The sequence below is a fragment of the Symphodus melops genome, assembly GCF_947650265.1.
Source record: "Symphodus melops genome assembly, contig: scaffold_431, whole genome shotgun sequence".
In the NCBI taxonomy this organism is placed as follows: Eukaryota; Metazoa; Chordata; class Actinopteri; order Labriformes; family Labridae; genus Symphodus; species Symphodus melops.
The window spans coordinates 1-17,590 of record NW_027636735.1 but is presented as its reverse complement, the minus strand read 5'-3'; the positions used below and the strand labels follow the sequence as shown (position 1 = coordinate 17,590).

Genomic DNA, 17,590 nt, shown 5'->3' with positions numbered 1-17,590 from the left:
CACCTGTTGTGTCCTCCTTGTGTCCTCCTCGTGTCCTCCACGTGTCCTCCTCGTGTCCTCCTCGTGTCCTCCTCGTGTCCTCCACGTGTCCTCCTCGTGTCCTCCTCGTGTCCTCCTCGTGTCCTCCTTGTGTCCTCCTCGTGTCCTCCACGTGTCCTCCTCGTGTCCTCCTTGTGTCCTCCTCGTGTCCTCCTCGTGTCCTCCTCGTTTAATCCTTGTGTCCTCCTTGTGTCCTCCTCGTGTAATCCTTGTATCCTCCTTGTGTCCTCCTTGTGTCCTCCTCGTGTCCTCCTTGTGTCCTCCTTGTGTCCTCCTCGTGTCCTCCACGTGTCCTCCTCGTGTCCTCCTCGTGTCCTGGCTTTCTCTGCTCTGCAGCTGCTCTCTCTGGCTGGTAGAAACAGTGTTTTTGTTCGTCGGGTCGTCGTGGGCCTTCAGGCCCTGCAGCCCCGCCCCCTTTGTGGCCCAGGCATCGACATGCAGCAGGTGCAGAGTCTGGTTGATGAGATTGGAACGAGCCTCTCACCTGGAGCGCAGAACCTCATGGACATGGTGCAGTTCCAGCAGAAGGTACGTCTTCTTCCTTTAATGGAGGGTGCGAGTTAAAGGTCAAAGGTCACTTCGGTATGAATGAGTGAGCGGGGGATCATCCTGATGTTGCTAACAGGAAGTGGAAGCCTTAACTTTTCTCGCTCTTCTCCTCTGTGTGTTTCTCTCTAGAACCAGACCGGCTCTCTTGGGGGCTTCCTGCCTCTCCTGATGGGGGCTGGATCTCTCTCGGCCCTGGTCCCTCCGGCAGCTTTCAGCTCCCAGCTGCAGCCTGCAGACTTGCAGGTATGATCTGTGCTGTGGTTTAATGTGAGGGGGCAGACGTGTTGATCTGAACAGCAGCTCGTTGACATGAGTGTTCTTCTTCTTCTGTGTTAGGAGCCTCCAGTCAGCTGTTCCCATCCTCAGCATGGAGCCATGAAGTCAGACGGCTCCGCCCCCAGAGACGTGCTCGCTTCTCACATTCAGGAGCAGAGTAAGATGATCCTCATGTTCGTGTGTTTTTGAACCTTATTGGATGGAAAAAGATGAAATATTGTGATAAACTTTGATTGTAAGATCGTCCTCGCTCTCTCTGGTGTTTGTCTGGAGCTTTCATTTGACAGAGCACAATCTTTTTTTTTTTTCAAGTTTCTGGTCCTAACAAAAATCCTGCTGACCTCTTTGTGACGTGGTCTCTCGATCTCTCCTCCAGCGAGCAGTGAGGTCAGAGGCCCAGGCCACACCCAGCTGGCAGAAATGATGTCACACTTCCTGAACACTGAGGGGCGTGAGCAGGTGTCAAAGTCTGGCCCAGAGTTTCTGCCCATGCTCCAGAGCGTCTGTGGTCAGGTGACCAAGCTGCGCCTGGATGACGCTGCAGCGATGGCGGAGAAGGAGGAGAAGATGAGGAACGGCTCGTGGTGAGTAACCATCTCGCTTCGCTCTCCTCGCTGTGAGCGTGCTCTTTAAAGAAACGCGTTCACAGCAACATGAGGCGTTCACCATCTTTAGTATATCTTCAAATCATCATGTGAACTGTGGCTCCACCTTGTGTCCTAATGGTGTTACTGCAGACAACTGAAAGAAGGTTTTCATCATTCCACATTTCTGCGGTCAAAGGAGAGAGACTGATATGTTGAAGAGTCGCACTAAAGAGACCCGATCAGACAAACAGCTGCTCTGGATAATGTTCACTTCTTTCATGTGATTGGTTCAGTCAACAGGTCTAAGTAAGGAGCACGTCACACAACGTGTTTGAAGCCTTGTCATTGGTGCACGTTCGTGTTTGAAGCCTTTTCATTGGTGCACAGTTTTCCCTTTTGGGGAGATATGAAGCAGAGACCCTGTTAATCAGTGTGTCTTTCTTTGTTTTATTGTTGGCTTTGTTCGGAGGAACAATAATCCCTCCTCTCATGTCGTCTCACATGTAGTACCAGGGATAAAGCTTGTTTGTGTCTGACACTAAACATCTGAGCGAGCTGATCCGTGTGCAGGGAGGAGGAGTCTGATTCAGAGACAATGACGCCCTGTTACAGCAAATGTTTGCAAACTGCACCGCAGCTTGTTCTATCTATCTATCTATCTATCTATCTATCTATCTGTCTGTCTGTCTGTCTGTCTGTCTGTCTGTCTGTCTGTCTGTCTGTCTGTCTGTCTGTCTGTCTGTCTGTCTGTCTGTCTGTCTGTCTGTCTGTCTGTCTGTCTGTCTGTCTGTCTGTCTGTCTGTCTGTCTGTCTGTCTGTCTGTCTGTCTGTCTGTCTGTCTGTCTGTCTATCTGTCTGTCTGTCTGTCTGTCTGTCTGTCTGTCTGTCTGTCTGTCTGTCTGTCTGTCTGTCTGTCTGTCTGTCTCTCTGTCTGTCTGTCTGTCTGTCTGTCTGTCTGTCTCTCTGTCTGTCTGTCTGTCTGTCTGTCTGTCTGTCTGTCTGTCTGTCTGTCTCTCTGTCTGTCTGTCTGTCTGTCTGTCTGTCTGTCTGTCTGTCTGTCTGTCTGTCTGTCTGTCTGTCTGTCTGTCTGTCTATCTATCTAACTCTTCTGCAGAAACAGTGTAAGAAAGCTTAAAGCTGTAGAAACGGTCAATGTAGAGCTGAGAGCAGTTTGTGCAGTCTGATAAATGAAGCTCTTTGTTGGAGCTCAGACAGAATGTCAGCTGAGTGTGACTCGACATCGAGGAGACGAGCAGCTCGACGGTCCGTCTTCACCACAACTCGTCTGTCTACAGTCTCATAAGTATGTGATGGCCGTGTTTGTTTGTTTGTTTGTTTGTTTGTTTGTTTGTTTGTTGACAGGAGAAATGTGAAGTGCTTTGCTGGTTTGTTTTTATTTTTTGGTTAAACTAGTCGACATTTTGATGACAGTTAGAGAAACAGTGAGGCAGTGGGAGTAAACTTAAACCTGTCATGGAGTTGCATTGCATTCTGGGAGATTGAGGCTGCTGAATTTCAATCTTGGCGTTCTTTGCTTCTGAACCTGTGGAAGTTGTTTGTCATGTTACTTTACAATATGTGAGATTAACAGAGATTCCTGTGCAGACAGGCAGCACTCCTCTGCTTGTTAACGAAGTGCTGCAGCTCCCAGAGAGCATCTGGAGGAATTCAGAAAAAGTTTTAATTTCTTTGGTGTCATTGAGGGGGAGGAAAGTTATGCACAGAAAGCCAAAGAGAAAAGTCTGAGAAAAGACTGGAAATATTTGGGTTGGCAAGAGTACAGAAAAAGCAGAGCTGTTTGCAAATGTGGTCTGAGTGTTACTGGGGGGGGGGGGGGGGGGGTCGACTGTGTGGGTGGCTTCGTTTGACTTTCTCATGTGGCTTCAGGTTTCCTCATGATTCAGACCCAGGTGTCTCTACAGACCGCACACAGGTTACTTACCTGACTTTGTTCATCCAGGTTCTTCATAAGCTTTGGTTCGTAGGGCGTGGGAGGTGAGTTTGAGTCTAATCAAACTATTAGACAGTTCTGTGTTCTGCACAGATTTGAGAAATTGTGACCTCTCCATCAAAGATTCAAAAAGCCAAATGTAGAAAGTTCTGTGATGTGTGTGTGCACCTGTATGTTCAGGTAAATATTGTATTATTCTGCTTTAACGTCATTGTCCCTCCATTCTGCAGGGAGTTGGACTCAGCCATGGAGCGTCGTCTTGAGGAGATGGAGAGGAGGCTGAAGGAGCATGTGGACCGTCGTCTTGATGCTCTCGAGCAGAAGTTAGAGAAGGCCCTGCTGAGTGTCCTCAACCAGGAAGCAATGAGCAGCCCAGCAGGAAACACACTGTCCACGGGGCCGCCGGAGCAGACTGCTCCGACACCAGCCGTACACTGAGCTCCGGACATGGAGCCTGAAGCCTTTGTGCCCCCGCTCCGTCTAAAGCTGGAGGCAGAGCAGGAGGCGAACACTAACAGAGAAACAACATTAAACTGTACTAAACCACGAGTGGCCATCTTTAAAGATGCACGCTTTGTTGGCTTAACTTGGATCTCTGTGTTTGAAACTCTGTCTGACAACCGAATTTTAAAGGCGAATTTACACTTACTTTGTGCACGCCACGGTCTGTCAGCGCCACACATGCCGCCGCAGTTCGCCGCCGCAGTTCGCCGCCTCTCTAGTCAATCATGTGTTTACACAGTGGCGCTGCGGTCCGTCTACGGAGCGTGCCACCAGTGCCGCGTCGCTCTGTTGTAAATGTGCTGCAGGTCTATTTTCAGCGTAGTATCCTGCAGACACACGTGAAACGAGACAGAATATCAGAACCCGGACAGGAAGTCAGACAAGCAAACGCACAGAGCATCCGGTCAATTTCAAAATAAAACATAACATACAGACTCACAACCATATTTCCTGTGTGAATGAGGTGTAAGTCCTGAATGTGGGACTGTCCAGAAAGCCCGGGAACATGAAACAGGTTTTGTGTGACCCGGGTGAAGCCAAGCTGCTCAGAGGGAGGGATGTGGTCTGACCCAGGTTCACTCTTGTTTACAATAAGAAGTCCATGTAGACACTCCAACCCACACAACTACACTTACTGTACATGATCAGCTGATTCCTGTTCAGCCTGGTTTACAGTCATTGTCTCATATGTCATTAAAGCTTCTCTCTGTTTAACCCTTACTCCCCTCTTAGGTGTTTTAATATGCAAACAGTAATCTACAGTAAAATATCTCTGTAAATGTCAAAGTTTAAAAAGGTCCGTGTTGATTGGTAATGTTGTTTTTAACAGCTGACTGCTGTTTGAAGATAATAAAACTATATTTATACTCATGAAAGTTTGTCCTGACTTTGAGTAGCTCACATTATTTACCGTCTCAAAGAAGGATCATGAACGTGCAGCTGGAAATGTTCACTCATAAACATCAAACAGGAAGTAAGAAAACATGAAAGCACAAAGACCAAACAAATTAACCACCGTCATCGTGGCGACAAGTTTTCCATCCTTAAGTCAAAACATGAGTGTGTGTCTGTGTGTGACAAGATGCTGAAGAGTTTCCCGAAAGTTTAAATGGGTGCAGCCAAAGTTCCCGTGGTTCTTCCAGTAATGCTGACTCATGAGTGGGTCCCTGAAAGTCTTCTTCTGTGAAGAAGCGGAGCTGCGAGTCTCACACTGAAGACTATTGGATGGGATAACGGAAAAGGTTTAATTCTATTCAAAATGGTTTACTTGACCAAGAGTCCTTTCAAGGACCAATCACTGAGCTGTGTAGAGAGTGAGCTGCTGGCGCTCTCTTCCTCTGTGATCAGTCAGCCAATCAGAGAGCTTCTCTCTTCCTGTGTGATCAATCAGCCAATCAGAGAGCTGCTCTCTTCTTGTGTGATCATGAAGGAAACCTGCTGTGTTGAAGCTTCTCTGACAACAATGCAGCAGCCAGTATGTCCTCCTTCTAACTTTAGATTCTGCTCCTGAATGCTCTGGATCTGATTGGACCAGAGAAGGTAGGCGGGGCTTTGAAGGCCGTTTTGGACGCCCCTGGGTTTGCCAGATATGAGAGCAGTTATCAGGTGAACAGGTGTTGCAGCGATGGAAGCGGGCAGTGGAACTGCTTCAGATAGAAGTGATTGTACCCGAGCTAAAAAGCCTCTGCATGTTTCTAATAAGCTCCAGCAGCAGAAAGCTGCTCAAACTAGGATCAATGTTGGAGATGAAACATGGAGAGAGGTTAGAACGCAGAAAGCTTTACAGACCCATGCAGAGCTGGCTAAACACTGAAGCTACAGTGTCCACCACATGCAGAGCTGGCTAAACACTGAAGCTACAGTGTCTCTACATGCAGAGCTGGCTAAACACTGAAGCTACAGTGTCCACCACATGTAGAGCTGGCTAAACACTGAAGCTACAGTGTCCACCACATGTAGAGCTGACTAAACACTGAAGCTACAGTGTCCACCACATGCAGAGCTGGCTAAACACTGAAGCTACAGTGTCCACCACATGCAGAGCTGGCTAAACACTGAAGCTACAGTGTCCACCACATGCAGAGCTGGCTAAACACTGAAGCTACAGTGTCCACCACATGCAGAGCTGGCTAAACACTGAAGCTACAGTGTCCACCACATGCAGAGCTGGCTAAACACTGAAGCTACAGTGTCCACCACATGCAGAGCTGGCTAAACACTGAAGCTACAGTGTCCACCACATGCAGAGCTGGATAAACACTGAAGCTACAGTGTCCACCACATGCAGAGCTGGCTAAACACTGAAGCTACAGTGTCCACCACATGCAGAGCTGGCTAAACACTGAAGCTACAGTGTCCACCACATGCAGAGCTGGCTAAACACTGAAGCTACAGTGGCCACCACATGGTGACCTGTGTGAGAGGAGGGGGGGAGACAGCTCTCTGTGATGATTCGAGTTTAGACTGCAGTACTCATTTTAAACACTAGGTATGACATTTACATATTAATTCTTATTTATCCTGATTGTTCAAACAGAAACTGGACTGAATCCCCTTGATCCAGGTAAAGACATTAAAGATCATGAAACTGAGATCACCTGGGCCCAAGTGATCCAGATTTTGTTTTGTAAATTTTTTGCTATCCCAGATAAAAGTTGTCTTGTAGATTTTGTCCTGGTTTTTAAAATCGGAATTTCCCCCGGGATCAATAAAGTATCTGTCTGCCTGTCTGTAATGTAAAATACATTAATGTCTCATTGGTATAAAAATAGTCAAACAAAATATCTTTTTGTCAGCAGATGAAATTGAGTTTGTAACTGAAACTGACAAACAAGGGTTTCCCTCTATTAAGCTTCGTACTCGCCTCTTAGAAGAGAGGCTAAATGCTTCTAGTTTTTCTAATTCTTGTTGAAAATATGTAATGGTAAATTCAACATGAATCCATCCTAAATCCACCCTGTGTCAACCCTGAGTCCATCCTAAATCCACCCTGTATCCATCTTAAATCCACACTGTATAAACCCTGTATCCATCTTAAATCCACACTGTATAAACCCTGAATCCATCCTTAATTCTGAATCCATCCTGTATTAATCCTGAATCCATCCTAAATCCACCCAGATTCCATCCTGAACCCATCCGGAATCCCTCCTGAACCCATCCTGAATCCATCCTGTATTCATCCCAAGTCCATCCTGAATCCATCTTAAATCCATCCTGTATCCCTCCTGAATCCCTCCTGAACCCACCCTGAATCCATCCTGAACCCATCCTGAACCCATCCTGAATCCATCCTGATTCCATCCTGAATCCATCCTGAATCCCTCCTGAATCCATCCTGAATCCCTCCTGAATCCATCCTGAATCCATCCTGATTCCATCCTGAATCCATCCTGAATCCCTCCTGAATCCATCCTGAATCCCTCCTGAACCCACCCTGATTCCATCCTGAACCCATCCTGAATCCATCCTGATTCCATCCTGAATCCATCCTGAATCCCTCCTGAATCCATCCTGAATCCCTCCTGAATCCATCCTGAATCCCTCCTGAATCCCTCCTGAATCCCTCCTGAATCCATCCTGATTCCATCCTGAATCCATCCTGAATCCATCCTGAATCCCTCCTGAATCCATCCTGAATCCATCCTGAATCCCTCCTGAACCATCCTGATTCCATCCTGATTCCATCCTGAACCCATCCTGATTCCATCCTGAATTCACTCTGACTCCACCTTGAATCCATCTTAAATCCACCCTGTATGAACCCTGAGTCCATCCTAAATCCTTCCTAAGTCCATCATGATTCCACTCTGTCCACAGATCGTCAGTTGTTGGTCGATCAATAAAAAATGTAAATAAAGACACAATTTTAAACAAATAATTTTATTCAGTTTAAAAAAAACATGAAGACAAAAACACATAAAAAAAAGTTCCACAGAGAATCAGCTATGACCTGAAGGCAGCGCTGTGAAATATTAACGACCTGTTGTCACATCAGAAGAAGAACTCTAACTAACATGGTGGCTGGGGGCGGGGCTTCAGTTCTCAGGGTTAAAGAAAAGGCAAGAGGTATTTTTCCTTGCAGGATCTTGATTTATTGTGTTGCCCCAGACACAAACACAACCCTATTGGTTGCTTGGTTTTTCAAAGTGTTCATGATTGGTTGAAAAACATTGAGAGCCAGCTCGGGATTGGTTGACTGGTCAGGTTGTTAAATTGATCGTCAAGGTCAGGGCTCGATCTCTTCAGGGACAATGGTGAGAATGACGTCCTCGTTTCCTCGCCTCACAACCGTTCGCAGCTGATCGTCCCGTTTTATAGCAACACTGACGTCACTGGTAGAGGTGATTCGATCGCCATTGATGCTGATGATGACATCACTTTCCTGCAGTCCAGCTCTGTAATTTAAAGTACATATACAGTATGTTCAACATGTGTCATGTCAGTTGCATTTCCACATCTATTTAAAGGATTGTTCTGTATATTTGTGAGCACTAGTGGGTACAGGTGGAGAAGCTAGCAGCAGGTAGCAGTTAGCAGGTTTGCATCTGATAGTGAACAGACAACAGAGTCGGGGTTATCACAGAGCACCTTAATTCTACAATTGGGTGGGAAGTGTTCGGTCTGAATATGAAGTGGACAGACTGGATGTGAAGGGGACAGACTGGATGTGAAGGGGACAGACTGGATGTGAAGGGGACAGACTGGATGTGAAGGGGACAGACTGGATGTGAAGGGGACAGACTGTATTTGTAGGGGACATACTGGATGTGAAGGGGACAGACTGTATTTGTAGGGGACAGACTGTATTTGAAGGGGACAGACTGCATTTGAAGGGGACAGACTGGATGTGAAGGGGACAGACTGGATGTGAAGGGGACAGACTGGATGTGAAGGTGACAGACTGTATTTGTAGGGGACAGACTGGATGTGAAGGGGACAGACTGGATGTGAAGTGGACAGACTGGATGTGAAGGGGACAGACTGGATGTGAAGGGGACAGACTGGATGTGAAGGGGACAGACTGGATGTGAAGGGGACAGACTGTATTTGTAGGGGACATACTGGATGTGAAGGGGACAGACTGTATTTGTAGGGGACAGACTGTATTTGAAGGGGACAGACTGCATTTGAAGGGGACAGACTGGATGTGAAGGGGACAGACTGGATGTGAAGGGGACAGACTGGATGTGAAGGTGACAGACTGTATTTGTAGGGGACAGACTGTATTTGTAGGGGACAGACTGGATGTGAAGGTGACAGACTGTATTTGAAGGGGACAGACTGTATTTGAAGGGGACAGACTGTATTTGTAGGGGACAGACTGTATTTGTAGGGGACAGACTGTATTTGTAGGGGACAGACTGTATTTGAAGGGGACAGACTGTATTTGTAGGGGACAGACTGCATTTGAAGGGGACAGACTGTATTTGAAGGGGACAGACTAACTGCAGTCCTTACACTCACAGAGTTCAGATCTCATAAATGTCTTTTTAGCAGGATCAAATCTTGTTTTATATAAACCCAGGAGACAACAAGCAAACAAAGTGGAGCTGTGGCTTTGTGAGGTGGACAGCTGTGCTTTAATGTGGACGACTCAGACCCTTGCAGGGCTGCAGGACGAGCGTGGACGACTCAGACCCTTGCAGGGCTGCAGGACAAGCGTGGACGACTCAGACCCTTGCAGGGCTGCAGGACAAGCGTAGACGACTCAGACCCTTGCAGGGCTGCAGGACGAGCGTGGACGACTCAGACCCTTGCAGGGCTGCAGGACGAGCGTGGACGACTCAGACCCTTGCAGGGCTGCAGGAAGAGCGTGGACGACTCAGACCCTTGCAGGGCTGCAGGACGAGCGTAGACGACTCAGACCCTTGCAGGGCTGCAGGACAAGCGTGGACGACTCAGACCCTTGCAGGGCTGCAGGACGAGCGTGGACGACTCAGACCCTTGCAGGGCTGCAGGACGAGCGTGGACGACTCAGACCCTTGCAGGGCTGCAGGACGAGCGTGGACGACTCAGACCCTTGCAGGGCTGCAGGACGAGCGTGGACGACTCAGACCCTTGCAGGGCTGCAGGACAAGCGTGGACGCGAGCAGCATGCAGCACTCGCTTCTCTCATGTGTAAAGCTTTGTCACCGAACGTAAACTCAAAGGATGACGAAGGAGCCTTTAGCATCACACTGAATTGATGCAGCTTGTTGATTTGACACATCAGATAGTAGACTGAAGACTGTATAAAAAACTGATGAGACACTCACGCCTCGGCAGGAGTCCGGCTGATGACCTCGATGACATACGCCCCTGACGTGACATCTGGAAAGTCTGACTGTCTTTCCTTCAGCTCCTTGGCCAACCTGAGAGGAGAAAAGAGCCGGAACATGAGGTTGTGTCCTGAGCGTCTGCAGAGCACCACACTGATCGGCATTCAAAGTGAATGAACGAGTTTTAGTATGAACATCTGTTCTGATTGATGAAGCAAACAGCTGCTGAGCTCAGGGGGAGGGGTCAAACTCAACCAGCTGTAATGTTTATGTTTAAATGCTGCTGGAACTGGATCGCTGTTTTGGGACCTGTACTGGCAGGGCGGTCTGGGTGTAACGCTGCCCTGCAGGATGTGGGCGGGGCTTGGGTGCAGCAGATAACTTCTTCTGAGATCATTATGTTTAAGGGTGTATTCACACCAGCAAAGTCCTTTAGTTTGATTTCTTTGGTCCAGACCAAATACAATTTTTCTTTTCGTAAAAAAAACTGTGTGCAAAGATCGTTCGACCATTGGACAAAAAGGTCGGGGGCGGGGTAAGGTGGTCATCGCAAATTGAAAAACAAATTATTATGGAGATCTTGCGTGCTGCACTCTCTGTCCAGGTATTGAACATTTCAAGCAACAATTACATCCGTTTAGTACAGGTACGAAAGTCTTCCATTGTGTAAAAAAAGTAGGCCTGTGTGTGGGCAATCAACCGGTGTTATGATGGATATGGCCGAGGTTATCCATGAAGTATGTGGTGCAGGGGAAAGGAGGAGGAACAGACTGGAATAAGAAGAAGTGAAGCGCCAGGAAAACGCTGCCGTAGCTGCTGTTATGTTCGTGATCTGTGTGACTTAAAAGTTTTGGATAATAAAAGAAGCGATCGATCAGTGAAAGTTTCTGAAAGACTGAAAATGAGCTTATATCAAAGAAGTAGGCGATAGAAGCAAACAACAACACTGTGCTGCTAACCAAACAATGATTTCCCTGAATAGCAACAGGAGCCTGTTATGTCCAAAAAGGCGAATGATTTTAGAACTGGGTCGGACTGAGGTCCGGTTGCTTTCACACTTCAAGAGAACCGTACCAGGGTTGGTTTGGAAGCAAACTGAGACCACCTCTTCAGCCGGGTCTCAGTCCGGTTTGTATTCACACCTGCTGAACTAAACAAGGTCGGTGTGAATACACCCCGAGCAGGAATCAGTTTTATTGAGCAGGTTGCCTCGTGTCAGACATTAAAGGTCCAATCAGTGACCTGATATCTGATCAGAGGAAAGACGGTCATTCAGGAAGTAATGTTCTTGTTTAGCATATTGTGATTACTTGGAGCTTCCCTGTCTTCACAAACAAAGACAACGATTGACTCAAGATCCTTTTTGTTTTGCATTGATAACAGAAAAGTTCTCTTACAAACACATTCTGTCAATGAGGGTTCAGTCTGTGCAGTAAATGAACTTACGATGCAGTGAGACTCATCATTCTGACGCCGATGTATTTTTTCTTCTGAAACGTTTTACCTGGAGAACAGAAGGAAATGTACATGTTGATGACGTTTATACACGGATATCATACAGGCTCTCATCTTCACTCGGTTTACAGTTCTGTGAATCAGCCAGTAAGCAACACGTGGAAACAAAGGCTTTTATTTTGAATGTTTGTACAGTCTTAAGCTGAAAGGACAAACCTTTGGCCTGTCGGTCGTGAGACTCTGCCAGGAACTGTCTGATCTTGTCTGATGGGATGGCGAAGGAGATTCCTGCTGTGACCTTCAGAGTGTTGATCCCAATCACCTCTCCGTCCTGAAGATGGAAGAATTACACACTTTTCAACCCTGTGAACACGTCTCAAATAATCTGTAAAGTCATGTGACTATTTAAACAACATGAATGGATATGTGACAGCTTTGGTGTGTTTCTGTGACTGACCAGATTGACTAGTGGTCCTCCTGAGTTGCCGTACTGAAAAGCAAAAACAAGTGAATGAAAAGAAGTGAACATTAATGACGCCGTCACCATTATCCCCACTGTCTCTCTGTCTCTCTGTCTCTCTGTCTCTCTGTCTCTCTGTCTGTCTGTCTGTCTCTCTGTCTGTCTGTCTGTCTCTCTGTCTCTCTGTCTCTCTGTCTGTCTCTCTGTCTCTCTGTCTGTCTGTCTGTCTGTCTGTCTGTCTGTCTCTCTGTCTGTCTGTCTCTCTGTCTCTCTGTCTGTCTCTCTGTCTGTCTCTCTGTCTCTCTGTCTGTCTGTCTCTCTGTCTGTCTCTCTGTCTCTCTGTCTGTCTGTCTGTCTGTCTGTCTGTCTGTCTGTCTCTCTGTCTCTCTGTCTCTCTGTCTGTCTCTCTGTCTCTCTGTCTCTCTGTCTCTCTGTCTCTCTGTCTGTCTCTCTGTCTCTCTGTCTCTCTGTCTGTCTCTCTGTCTCTCTGTCTGTCTCTCTGTCTGTCTCTCTGTCTCTCTGTCTCTCTGTCTGTCTGTCTGTCTGTCTGTCTGTCTGTCTGTCTGTCTGTCTGTCTGTCTGTCTGAGGTCTCTGGACTCACGTTGATGATGGCGTCGGTCTGGATGTAGTCCATGTCGGAGTTTCGGAGGCCGAGCTCTTTGCCTCCTCTTTGGGTGGTGCTGACGATGCCGGTGGTGACGGTGTTCTGCAGGGAGAACGGGCTGCCGATCGCCACCACGAACTCACCAGGACGCAGGTCAGCTGATCGTCCCAGCAGCAGCACGGGCAGCTTCATCTGCTCCGACAAACACACCAGAACTTTAGTGTGTGTGTGTGTGTGTGTGTGTGTGTGTGTGTGTGTGTGTGGGGGGGGGGGGGGGGGCTGGGGGCGTGGCTCTAAGTTGTAACACAGCGACTTTAGAACGTCCGTGTGGATTTCACCGTGTTCACTGTCACTGACTCATCATCACGGCGACCTCAGAGGAAACGCTAACCCTGGCGTCTGCGCTCAGCTGCCGTGTTTTCCTATTGGCCGAACCTCCATGAACCATGTGCTGGCCTGCTGCACGCCGTCCCACTGACCTACTTTACTCCCAGATGTGACAGAAAGCAGTCGCCATCAATCAACACCACAAACACGCGTCTGTCTGTTCCCTGTGCTGAGGACGCACACACACGTGGTGTCCATTTCCTGTGTTACATAACACGCTTCAAGAATCTGACCCACTTTTCCCAGAGTTTATTGGGGGGGGGGGGGGGGGGGGGGCATGTCTCGCAGCAGCTGTGGACAAATAAAGACGTTCGACTAAAACTGAACTTCTCTCTCTTTGGAAAGCATTTCCACAATGCACACCTGCACATAACCTGCAGGGGGCGCTGTGTGATCCCGTGACCCTCGACCTGACCTTCGACCTGACCTTCGACCCGACGTACAAAGAAATAAACAGACTGAGGAGTTGTCACTCATGTTTTAAATGACTGCTGCTGATTGGCTGACTTAAAGCAAACATAGCAGAGTTCAATAATAATAATAATAATAATAACAGTGAGCGAGAGGACGCAGACTCTGGTCCTAACCTTCACTCTAGAGACGTCCATAATATATACAAACACAAAGCAGCCACAGTAAAACGATCACTTTGTGATCAGGAAATCAACGAGGAGCTCCTGTCTGAGCACGCTCAGAGGAGAGACGACACGTTCATTTATCCAGATTGGAATTCTTTCAGCCCGTTTTTAACCTTTTGACGACTAAATGTTTTATTTGTCAGACATGTTTGCTTGATGTCTGATCACAGAGGAAGATCATCGTTTCACTCTCTACACAGCTCTCTGATTGGTCCTTTAGGCAACCATCAGGCAGTCAACAGGACTGTTCATGTCCTACGACCACGGGCGTGTGCTCTGTAGTTGGGTGAGCTCCGGTTACACCCTGCTGCCTCGCCCCAACAGGCCCAACATGACGGACTAACATCCTGCAGCATGTTCTCATCCTGACCTCTGACCTCACACTGATGTTGTCAACATGTTTTTAGTGTGTATGTGATAGTTTTAAATGCATTGTAATCCTTTGGAGTGAACATACTCTGTAGGTTAACAACAGCCTGCCCAGAGACTGCAGGTGGAAATTAGCACAAGTGCTACAACCTGGTACATCTCTCCTTTCTAAGGTTAATGTATATTGTACGCTGCCCCTAAATAAAAATAAATAAATGAAAACATGCTCCAGTTGCCTTTTCACTCTCACATCAGAGGATCCAAAACGTTTTCCTCTGTTGGGCAACTTTGATTTCTTCTTCTTGTTTGAAAGCATAAATTGGCATTTCTGTCGCTGCTGCTCTTTAGCTGAGCTTTAGCTCCTCTGACCTCTGACCTCCTGCTCTAACTGTCTGACCTCTGACCTCCTGCTCTAACTGTCTGACCTCTGACCTCCTGCTCTAACTGTCTGACCTCTGACCTCCTGCTCTAACTGTCTGACCTCTGACCTCCTGCTCTAACTGTCTGACCTCTGACCTCCTGCTCTAACTGTCTGACCTCTGACCTCCTCCTCTAACTGTCTGACCTCTGACCTCCTGCTCTAACTGTCTGACCTCCTGCTCTAACTGTCTGACCTCTGACCTCCTCCTCTAACTGTCTGACCTCTGACCTCCTGCTCTAACTGTCTGACCTCTGACCTCCTGCTCTAACTGTCTGACCTCCTGCTCTAACTGTCTGACCTCTGACCTCCTCCTCTAACTGTCTGACCTCTGACCTCCTGCTCTAACTGTCTGACCTCTGACCTCCTCCTCTAACTGTCTGACCTCTGACCTCCTCCTCTAACTGTCTGACCTCTGACCTCCTGCTCTAACTGTCTGACCTCTGACCTCCTGCTCTAACTGTCTGACCTCTGACCTCCTGCTCTAACTGTCTGACCTCTGACCTCCTGCTCTAACTGTCTGACCTCTGACCTCCTGCTCTAACTGTCTGACCTCTGACCTCCTGCTCTAACTGTCTGACCTCTGACCTCCTGCTCTAACTGTCTGACCTCTGACCTCCTGCTCTAACTGTCTGACCTCTGACCTCCTGCTCTAACTGTCTGACCTCTGACCTCCTGCTCTAACTGTCTGACCTCTGACCTCCTGCTCTAACTGTCTGACCTCTGACCTCCTCCTCTAACTGTCTGACCTCTGACCTCCTGCTCTAACTGTCTGACCTCTGACCTCCTGCTCTAACTGTCTGACCTCTGACATCCTGCTCTAACGGTGCCAAAAGTGTCAAAATGTGGCCATGTGAACAAAAGGTGTTTGGATGAGAACGCTGAAACAGACGGAGGCTACGTGAACAGACCGAGGCTACGAGAACAGACCGAGGCTACGAGAACAGACCGAGGCTACGTGAACAGACCGAGGCTACGAGAACAGACGGAGGCTACGAGAACAGACGGAGGCTACGAGAACAGACGGAGGCTACGAGAACAGACGGAGGCTACGAGAACAGACCGAGGCTACGAGAACAGACCGAGGCTACGTGAACAGACCGAGGCTACGAGAACAGACGGAGGCTACGAGAACAGACGGAGGCTACGAGAACAGACGGAGGCTACGAGAACAGACCGAGGCTACGAGAACAGACCGAGGCTACGAGAACAGACCGAGGCTACGAGAACAGACGGAGGCTACGAGAACAGACCGAGGCTACGAGAACAGACGGAGGCGAGCGCGAAGATGATCAATGAAAAGAACGAGACGTTTCAAACGTTCCCTCGTCCGGTTTCTGTAACATCTGGAAACCTGTCAAATATAATCATCATCATATTTTCAATTTTTAAATTGCTCACTGGTGCATCGATCTGGATCAGAGCAATGTCCGCCTTCTCGTCCACATCTTTGATCTTGGCGTCAAAAGTGGCGCCGCTCTTCAGCTCCACCTGCAGGTAACAAACAGAGTGTCCTGCTCAGCACCAATCACACGACCTTTGACTTTTTGACCCTGAACACTCAGTGGTCCCTGATAGGAGCAGGTCTCTGAACGTTCATGTTACATCATCTCAAGTTGTTTTTATCTGAACAGAAAAGAAAAGAATGACAATGTCAACACGTGACCTTCACTCGATGCTTGTTGGCGACCACGTGGGCGTTGGTGACAATGAGTCCGTCCTCTGACACCACAAACCCGGAGCCGCTGGCAACCGCCACCTCCCGCTTGGTGAACACCATCCTGAGCAGAAGGATAAAGACACAGAGGCTCTTCACTGTCAAACATCCTCCGACTACGCAGAGTAATGACATCACTTCCTCTGGACCACATGCGATGACAAACAGCTGAGTCATCATAACGTTTACGACCAACGAGACCGGTGCCAGGTCTCAGGTTTAACACAGCTCACTGATTGGAGCAGAGATGGACTAACTTATAAGCACTGTGTGGATGATAGTGTTCATACTGTCCTTCGGTTACTGACATTTCAACTGATGCATATTTTTATACTCGCTCTTGATTATTGTTTTCGATGCATTTTTTTTTTCTACACTTATATTTTTATCTATTTTAATTGTTTGCACTGTGTGGTTTTCTTCTGCTATCCTGCTTTGCTGCTGTAACACTGTAAATTTCTCCGCTGATGAATAAAGGATTATCTCATCTCATTTTATCTAAACAGGAAGTAGTTTGCACCTGTAATCACCTGGATGACCAATCAATGAATCTCAATGTGAGGAAAGGGTCCAGGATCAGGTCTGGATGACAGGCCAAGTCCTGGACTCTATTAGACTGAGTGTGTTTATGTGGACTCATCAGGTGTCTGAAGGGTTCTGGTTCTGTGTTTGTTCATGTCAACATCACGTCCTGCTTTGGAACAGGCGGCCATCTTGGCTCTGAGACAGGAGTGTCATGCATCCTGGTCAGATGTTGGCTATCATGCTTGACTCGTTGTTGATTCGTTGTCTTACTTGCGATAAAGTTCGATATGAACCACAGCTGGAGCGATCTTCTCCACCACGTCAGCGATGAAGTTGTACTTGTGGCGAAGGCTGTCTGGGTTCTGCTGACCTGCAGGAGGAAAACACGCCATCTGTGAGAGCACGCTGTGATCAGACCCAACATGAAGAGAAATGAATCCAGATGTTGCTCTTCTAATTGGTCGTTTGTGAGTCAGTCCCTCCCACTCCATCCTAATGGGACCAGTTAAACTTTCCCTCCTTTGACCAGTTTGGTGTCTAAACATGTTTTTCTTTGGTCTGAACAGGACGAGCCTGAACAGGGAAAGAATTTGTCTAGATCCTAAAAAGTGCTGAGTCATCGTCCCACTGTTTTGTTGATTTTGTATCCAGGCCTGTCAATCGCACACAGAGCTCTGGAGTCTGTGCAGGAAGCAGATGAAAGAAAACACATCAAATCTGGGTTAAATAAGTGGTTGACCCAGATCTGCACCATGAACCAATCAGATCCAAGAGATGAATCATCACAGGAAACAGGATTAGGGTGAGAGAGAGAGAGAGAGAGAGAGACAGAGAGAGAGAGAGAGAGAGA

At 47.8% G+C, this 17,590-nt stretch overlaps 2 protein-coding genes across 2 annotated transcripts; one reads left to right on the top strand and one right to left on the bottom strand.

Annotated features, from left to right (window-relative positions):
* Positions 1-348: 348 nt before the first annotated feature.
* LOC306819131 (ATPase PAAT-like) lies at positions 349-4,775 on the top strand. Its single transcript, XM_079372893.1, has 5 exons — positions 349-567; positions 718-831; positions 925-1,021; positions 1,241-1,448; positions 3,633-4,775. Exons 1-5 carry the CDS (start codon positions 475-477, stop codon positions 3,838-3,840), a joined length of 720 nt encoding a protein of 239 aa, XP_079229019.1. The 5' UTR covers positions 349-474; the 3' UTR covers positions 3,841-4,775.
* A 2,994-nt stretch (positions 4,776-7,769) lies between these two features.
* Positions 7,770-17,238, bottom strand: LOC306819130 (serine protease HTRA1B-like). The gene is made up of 9 exons (XM_079372892.1): positions 17,011-17,238; positions 16,165-16,279; positions 15,900-15,989; positions 12,684-12,878; positions 12,079-12,111; positions 11,838-11,952; positions 11,613-11,670; positions 10,164-10,259; positions 7,770-8,303 (listed from the first exon to the last, which is right to left on the bottom strand). Exons 1-9 carry the CDS (start codon positions 17,229-17,231, stop codon positions 8,135-8,137), a joined length of 1,092 nt encoding a protein of 363 aa, XP_079229018.1. The 5' UTR covers positions 17,232-17,238; the 3' UTR covers positions 7,770-8,134.
* Positions 17,239-17,590: the final 352 nt, after the last annotated feature.